Source organism: Pelodiscus sinensis, chromosome 13, assembly GCF_052426305.1.
Source record: "Pelodiscus sinensis isolate ZL-2025 chromosome 13, ASM5242630v1, whole genome shotgun sequence".
NCBI classification, from domain to species: domain Eukaryota; kingdom Metazoa; phylum Chordata; order Testudines; family Trionychidae; genus Pelodiscus; species Pelodiscus sinensis.
In genome coordinates this window covers 20,423,379-20,431,840 of record NC_143064.1, presented here as the reverse complement: position 1 = coordinate 20,431,840, position 8,462 = coordinate 20,423,379, and the positions used below count along the sequence as shown (strand labels likewise).

At 42.6% G+C, this 8,462-nt stretch overlaps 1 protein-coding gene across 1 annotated transcript in view; it reads right to left on the bottom strand.

The window, feature by feature from the left end:
* Nucleotides 1-3,034: 3,034 nt before the first annotated feature.
* The window catches only part of VSIG1 (V-set and immunoglobulin domain containing 1), a 38,454-nt gene continuing 33,026 nt past the window's right edge, over nucleotides 3,035-8,462 (bottom strand). The window contains exon 7 of the mRNA XM_014580128.4: nucleotides 3,035-6,223. Within this exon, the coding sequence (XP_014435614.3) occupies nucleotides 6,028-6,223 (196 nt within the window). The 3' untranslated portion in view covers nucleotides 3,035-6,027. The remainder of the gene's footprint in view (nucleotides 6,224-8,462) is intronic.

Genomic DNA, 8,462 nt, shown 5'->3' with positions numbered 1-8,462 from the left:
CCTGTTAGATCATTCTTTCTATTTTACAGGGCCTACTGTGGGATTGTTTCTTTGTAGTACACTTGGGACCATTGTAGTCTGGGACTCTGTGGTCCAGCAACATCTGTTGTCTGGCAGGACCTCGGATGTTGCTGGACCAGAGAGCTCCAGTGGCTGGGAGCAGGAACTGACTGATAGTCCAGTGTCAGAGATACAGGAGCCAGGGCTGGTGGCAGAGCACAGCTGAACTGGGAGTGTGTCCCAGTGATTGGAGCTGGCAGCAAGGTTGGCAGCTGGGAAGGGAGCCTGGAGCAGAGATCATTGGCCAGGAGGAGCATTGCACTCCATCCCAGTGTACTTCCCCTGCCTCAGACCCAGGCTCCCCTAGTGCTTCCCCATCCCAGTACACTCTCCCCTGCCTCAGACTCAGGCCCCTCTAGTGCCCCCCCATCCCAGTGCACTCCCCCCTCCCCCGAGGCAGGCATCCTCAGTGTTGGGAGCCCAGTTCCAATCAAATCTCCCCCCTTTCCCCCGCAGACCCAGGCACGGAGGAACAATCTTACTTTTAAAGTGGCTGCTCCTGCCGCCCGGCACGGCTGCCTCAGCTTGTAGGGGAGGCATCTTGATATCCATATTGCTCATTTCTTTTCCCAGCTTAATCCAATTTTTATTTCTCTTCAGATCATTCTAAACCAGTGTTTTTGAAGGTGTTCTGTGGAATCACTCTCAGCAACACATTAACTCGCTACTCCAGTTTGTTTATTTACCGGCGCCATGGCCACGGAGCCTCGCAGCTCCCGTTGGCTCCATTTCATCCTTTGCAGCCAAGGGGAGACGTGGAAAGCTGCATGGGCTGGGCTGTCACTTCCTGCTGCTCCCTTTGGCCGCAAAGACAAAAAGGAGCCAATGGGATCTGTGAGGCTCCAATACATAAACAAACTGGTGCAGCCAGTTAAAGTGTTGCTGAGAGTGATCCCGCGGAACACTTTTAGAAACACTGCTCTAAACTATTCCTCTCTCTCTGTGCTGTATAGATTGCTATCGACTACTTCTAGTGGTTAATTCTGTCGCCGCCTCTTTCGTTTGTCAAACCTCCTTTTGACATAGCTATAAATACTTAACTCTCAATATGTCCTTATTGCTTGGCCTGTCTGGTCCAAACTGTGATGTTCCTTTCATTTTGTCAAACGCTTCTTGGTAACAAGGTTCTCTAGCTGTGTCTAGTAATGTACATGCAGATTTGCTACCGCTCCCACAGAGATACTATCCTCTAATTACTTTGCTTTCTGTTGACCCAGTATGTCTCTCTGAAAGTTTCCATCTAATTTTACTGTTCACTATCTCCTTTAATTGACATCCCAGCTTTTAAGAGGGTGTTTTGCTCATTGACTGCCTGTGGCCTGGATTTTTTTCCCTCAGATATACTATCTTGAATCTCATTGAATTGCTTTCTCTTTCAGTCTTTTTTTAACTCTCTCCATTTATCTTCTGTCAGTGCTCCCAGCATGGTGCATCCCACTGTGTAATATTATCTTTGACTTATTTAATTTTCACTTGTTTCACATCAATAGTCCAAGGCACCTTTATTTACCTTATTTATAGGAAGGTAAAATTGTCGTGTGACTGAAAAAGTTGTTCATGGGCATGGATTTAGATTGGCATATTTTATCTCTTCCTATATGTTCTCCAAAGCAGCAGTTCGCAACCGCTGGTCCATGCTATAAAAAAGGTTGAGAACCACTGCTCCAAAGCATTCAGAGAATAGATATGGCAAAACCTAATTTTACTGTCTTGATTTTTGTACTAATAGCCTCCTAGGTGATAACTATCAAAAGCTGCAAATAGTGCCCGGAGGTTGCATCCTTGCAGAAAGTTATCACTATATTTAGCTTTCTTTGAATTTTCCCTGCTTGAATTACATGGCTATAAACCGCCTGCCCGCAGAAGCTCCTTCTTACGCCATGAGGACTTACAAAATAAAACAGGTTTTTCCAGAAATCAGTTGTTTTGGAAAATACTCTTATTTCCAGTAGGATCACAGCAGTACGCATTCCTAACTTGGAGCTGAACGCTTCAGGAATAAATACACTTCTCAGGAGATCAAACAATCACCATTCCACCATTGCTTTTCTCTCTTGTGGGGGAAGGAAAGCTGGGACTCAGTTTTGACTCACTATGAAAGTGTCTTTTTATCTAAGACAATTGCCAGTAAAATCATATACCTAAATGTGAACTCTCAGAGTTGTGGGAGAGTAGTGTATCCTCATGTTCTCCTTTCTGGACTAGTCTGAGTTGCATGATGTTATAGCCATAGGATATGAACAGATTGTACTTTTTACTGTAAATTAATTCCATGCTGACCCCTGCCTGCTGTACCATTGTGTCAGAGGAGTAAATCCATGAAGTGATGTAGTCCTGTGCTTTGCCTGCTAACCAAGCATTTGATGGCTTCCTCCTCCTCTTCCTGGCACTGTCCCATGTTTTAACTTTTTTGCTGATGGACATTGAATGGGTGTCACGCAAAATGCTTTTCTATTAGTTTAGTTACATTGTGTGTTGTCATTCCTGAATAGAATTGACATTGCCACTGCATTGCATTAGGAAGCATATGATTAACATGTAATTCACTGATGGTAAAAGCACCTCAGTGTCAGGGAAGTATAAAATTGAGAATACAGGATTTAGAGGCAAGGAATTGTTTTAACAGGTAACAGTGAGATTTCTTAGACATTCCCCCTTCCACAGTTTTTGGTGGATTTTTGTTTGGGCGGGGTTAGATTATTGTTCGCTACAGAATTTTGTTAAGCAAAGTTTTATAACAGCAAACTTTATTAAACTTCTTGTAACAAAAGAATCTGTATCATTAGCTAAATCACTTATGCACATAAATCATATAAGAGCAAATCAGTAAGTGAAAATATTGCCAGAGCTGAGATGCAGGAGAGACTGCATGTAAAAAGAATCAGTCTATCCTTCAGTTACAAGGAAAAGTCACAAACACAAATTATAAAACTTCCATGGTACAAATATACAAGGGAATGAAGTCTTGCTGTTTCCTACCAACAATTGTAAAGCAAACCAGAAAATGGTATTTATACACTTCACACAAAGTAACCTCCACATTACAAAACAATGTAGTTTGAAGTTTTCTGGGGGAGAGAGTGGCAGGATGCAAGCGAAATTTGCTCTTTAATAATAAGCAGAACTGGCTGAAAGAGAAGTCAATGATTTTGGCTATGATGCTTTTCAACCTGCATCTTTTAAAATGTCCAAGGTCTGAGCTTTCAGATAAATATATTTCTTGGTTTAGAGTTTATGTAAATCCCTGAGTCTGTTACTCATCTATGATGCAAGTACGTTGTTGCAAGGAGTGGAATTCTACTGTAATTCCTCTAAAACTGTTGTTGAGAGAGGAGTGAAGCCAGTGTCATCCAAGCTGTGTGGCTTTTATGAGAAGATGGGATACAGTAGGACCGAAGGGAACAGACAGTAACTGTTATGTTGCTTTGTCCCTGATAAGTCAGCAGTATTATAGGTGCTTAATGCTGCTCACTGCAACAACTCACATTCCATGCCCAAAAAACCCTGGAGTGAACAGAGAGCTGAGAGTAGCATGGCTTGTCCAGCAGCAGTGCAGGGGAGGGAGGGCAGGCAGGAGCCAGTACATGCAGGGAGCTGGCTCCCCGCTTGTATTAACTCCTGCTGAGCCAACTGCACTCCCTCCCGCAATATAGAGGCAGCAGAGGGCGCGGATGGAAGCTGGCTTAAAAGCCAGCTTCCTGTGAGCACGGACTTACCGGTGTAAATGTGTATCCCCTAAAAGTTTCAGGGGATACATGTTTACAAAATTAAATGCATTTTAACACCCTAAGAAACACATCAACTTCACTTAGTAAAAATCCACCACATAAACTTACTTTGTCTGAAAATCCTCCCCCACTTCCAAACTAGCATTCTATAGAGGTGCGTTAAAAATATTGCGTTAGGAAGTTATCTTTTTATATTAGCCAAGAACTACTGTTGCATACTTCATTTGCAATGAGTTTTACAGATGTTGCACATCCCATTCATATTCAGCAAATATATGACTAGTAGCAGTTCCGTGAATATTCAAATGACGTGTATTATTGCAGAAATCATAGTTACATCTTTACCTTTAACTTAATTCACTAAGCTATATTAAGGAAAAAGCATAGAGGTGGGATGAAGAAAACTAGGAAGGGAAATTAAACTATATGATTACACAATATGCATATAAAAATGAAGACTATGCTATTTAAAATGTCCATATCAAATCTGAAGCCATGAAATGTCAATTAAAAACAAAATAAAATGTAGCTACAAACAGGGTCACTGATAGAATCACTTGTATTGTGCATGAGAGTAGGACCAAAGTACTACTTAAGTATAGCCTTTTACAGTGGAAACATTTTTGCTAATAAAGTTTATTCTGTTGTTAATTAGGTAGAGGGCTCTGGTAATTCACTTGAAATATTTCATTAGCAAACGTTTTTACCTGGGCTGAGGACTGACATATAATCAATGAGCAGATTGTACCTCTTTGTGGCTTTTTTTTTCTAGTGGGATTGTTTAGTACTGAAATGTGTGTTATGTTCACAAGGCAACTTCAATAAGATTACAGAACATTTCAGGTAACCTCATCATAATGATCATGGAATTTAAGGACCCAATCCTACTGTTGTTGCTCAGGCAAAAGATCTATTAAAAGCAATAGAAGTTTTGCCTGCTGAGGCGTCTCTAAGTAATTACTTCAGATTTTGCCCAGATATTTTAGATATTGGGGTACCCACTAGGGTGAAATCTTGACACTGGAGGTTTTCCCACTCACTTCTGCAACTTCAGGATTTCACCCCTATCTTCTAGCCCAATCAATTTTCAACTGAGGCAACAAAACAGAAAAAATGTGGCCAAGTACATTGTAACATGATATGTGGAATTTAAGTGTGTGTAAAGAGGACTCCCTAGAATACAGCAAAGTGGTAGATGTGGAATTTTATAAATGCTAGTTGGCCAAAACTATAAAATCTCTTTTATACAAACCATACTTAACACCTCATCAGTCTGAATTGCTGAGTTTGACTCAAATGTTGATACCCTCTTTTGGTTAATGAGCCATTCATACGGCCTCTGATCATCCATGATAACCCGAGAACAGCAACAATCCTACTACTTTAATTCAAGGTGTAACTGCATTAGATGTGAGAGAGAAACAGTCTGTTACTGTTGCTGGAACTGGTTATTATGAGGCAGATATGAACACGTGCTCTAAGAATCTGCTCCTGTATCTGTTGAAATCAGTAGCAAAACTCTCACTGATTTCCAGGGTGAAGGATCAGGTCCTTAGACATTGTACAGGAAACCCTCAAGATGCAACCGCCCACACTGCAACCAATTTTGTAAGTGCAGAAGGGCTGAAAACTCCCAACTTACGTCCTCAGCCTGCATTTATGACGGCGCACAACGCCTATCGTAAATGAGGATTTGAGTTATGATGCCCCCGACTTGCGACGCTTCCCCAAGAACCAATCACATCACAAGTCGGGGGCTACCTGTAATGTATTTGCTGAGACAGTTGTCCTGTGTTTGTCTTAGCACGTGTGATGCTTCAGATTGACTGGCAATGGCAGACTGATTTCTTTCAGAAAGGGGACTCATGTTTACAAGCCATCACATAGCTTCACCAGCAGCCAATAAGAAAACATCATTGTTGTCTGTATTTCCAAACCCATTTAATAATTAATACTCTCAAATAGGCTGGATAAATGCAGACATTTTCAATGCTGTCATTCATATTTGGTACATAGTCATAGCTAGTTAGTTAATATCTGCAATAACAAAACTGAAAAATGAGACATTGATATGTGTACTTCTTGGATGGTTGCAGGCATGATCTTAAAACACTTGCCTTGTAATTAATGCCATAAATGCAGGTGAAGAGGTTATAACCACACTCGTACCTGCATTAATTCAATACCAATATTTTTGATGATGGAGTTTGTAGCTGATCAGGAAATTGCAGTGGAATCTTTAGACTCTTGCTTGTGTCTCCTCTCCTTTCATCTCTTCATTTTCAGGCATTCCAGAGGCAGCAGTTTCCCCAGCAGTAGAGTTTTCGTTTGTTGCATTAGGTTCTCCACTTGGTGTAGCTGTGGCAGCATACTCATTTTCTTGGGTGGGTATATTAACATACTCCACATTTGTCTGTTGCTTCTGAGTCATTGGTCTGCAGGAAGACAGGATGAAGGCTAGGTTAATTAATCACAAATTGAAATCCTACTTATTATAGAGCCATCCAAAAGGAATATTTTAGAAAGCTCTGGCCTAATAACTATAGTATGATTATTTAAATTACACACTAGTGCCTAGAGTTCCCCATTGTATATAAAAAGTATTGTGGTACAATTTGCAGGAGACATAAAGATTGGCAGAGTAGTAAATAAGGATGAGGAGACTGCAGTCAGATGGAGGGATCCAAATTGTTTGGTAAGCTGGGTCCATTCAAACATACATTTAAATACAGATAACTGCAAGGTTCTGCATGCAGGCCCTATATATGGAATGTAGGAGTGTATCCTGAAAAAGTAGCAACGCTGAAAAAAAGGTAGGGATTATAATGGACAAACAACATGAGCTCTTCGTACAATGCTGTGGCAAAATGTGCTAATGCAGTTCTTGGATGTATAAATTAGAGTACTGAATATAGGAGTAAGGGAGGTGATTTTACCTCTATATATGGGAATGGTGAGACCAGCACTATAATCCTTGTTTTGTGTCCCTATTAGTGAAAGGATATTGAAAAACTGGAAAGGATACAGAAAAGAGCCACAAAAGTGATTTCAGATCTGTGAAAATGACCTACGGTGAGAAATCTAAGGTGTTCGATCTATTATCTCTTTGTACATTTTAGAAATGTGCATCTGTCTGTCTGAGAGTCTGTCTGTGAGTCTTTGTTCAAGAACTCCTCTGAAAGGCTAAGAACTAGGACCACTACATTTGGTGTGCAGCTTCCTCTTCTCTTTACTTAAAGCAAGGTCAGGATTCGGTTGTGCCAGGAAAATGGGAAGGGGTGGGAAATGGGACTGTTTTCCAAAACATGGAAAGGAAGGGGCTGTTTGGAGGGAAGCTATACTCACAGTGACCACTGGGGGTAGTGAGCATAGGAGAGAGCTATATTGCAGAGTGACCACTGCGGGAAACGGTATCATGAAGGGAATGGCCAGCTGGTGATGGAGCTCACGATCTTTCCTGCCACCAGATTGAGTAAGTGGGGCCCTTCCACCCCATCCTAGGAAAGGGCAAAGGGGAGGGGAAAGGAAAGGACAGCCCCTCCCTCCCCCCAGCCTACTGCCCTTAACCCCCTTTCCCCACAGTTCTGCCCTGACTCCTGCAGTCTCCATACCATCAGCCCCCTGCCCTGCAGAACCCAGGCAACACTGGATAAATATTCTAGTCTTATTCAAAAGAAGATTACAAGGTGACTTGATTTCTCTGCATGGGTACCATCTCAGGAGAAAATACAACGGTACAAAAGAGTTCCTATTAACTTTGTGCAGAAAGGTAGAACAAGAACCATTGGCTGCAAGATAAAGCTGCACAAACTTTAGACTCCCAAAGGAAGTAGTGGATTCTTCATATCTTGTAATCTTCAAATCAATACTGGATGCTCTTCTAGAAGCTGTTTTAGTCCAGTGGTCATCAACCAGTGGATCGGGATCTAGTGGTAGATCTTGGAACCTTTGACAGGTGATCCTGACTGGTTTGGCCAGGAAGCTATCAAGTGCGGGCACTTCTGTTGCCCCCCTCCCCACCCCTCACACTGTCATGCTACTCCTGCCCTCTGCCTTGGAACTGGCCCCCTGGGAGCCTCCTGCTTGCTGTGCAGGGTGGGGGAGGAGGAAGAGGGAGCACTGATATCAAGGTGTCCCTCCTCCTTCCCACTTCTGTACCTTATCTCCATAGAGGGAGAAGGTGATGGAGAGAACTTGGCAATGCAAATCTCTGTCCCTCACACACTGTGTGTGTGTCTGTCATTCTCACAAACACACACTGTCCTTCACTCTCATCTCCCGCCCCAACACATATGTGGGGGGCTGTTATTTCTGTTACTGCTTGCAAGGTGTGTTACGTTTGGTTTTCGAATGATTTGTGCATTTAATTCCTTGAGTAGTGGGTTCTACAATGCCTAACCTGTCGTGGCTGGAGTCATTATCCCCATGGTAATTGCTGCTCCTGGAAGTGGCTGGAATTTGCCTGCAACCCCTGAGAGAAGCAGAGCAGGGGGTCTCCACATACTGTCCTTGCCTGCAGACACCACTCCTGCAGCTCCCATTGATCAGTAATGGGGAACCATGGCCAGTAGAAGCTAGTGCCTGTAGATGAGGGGCAGCACATGGAGCCATTGCTGTACATGCCAGCTGCTTTCAGGAGTGGTGCAGGGCCAGGGCAGGATTAAACCTACCTTA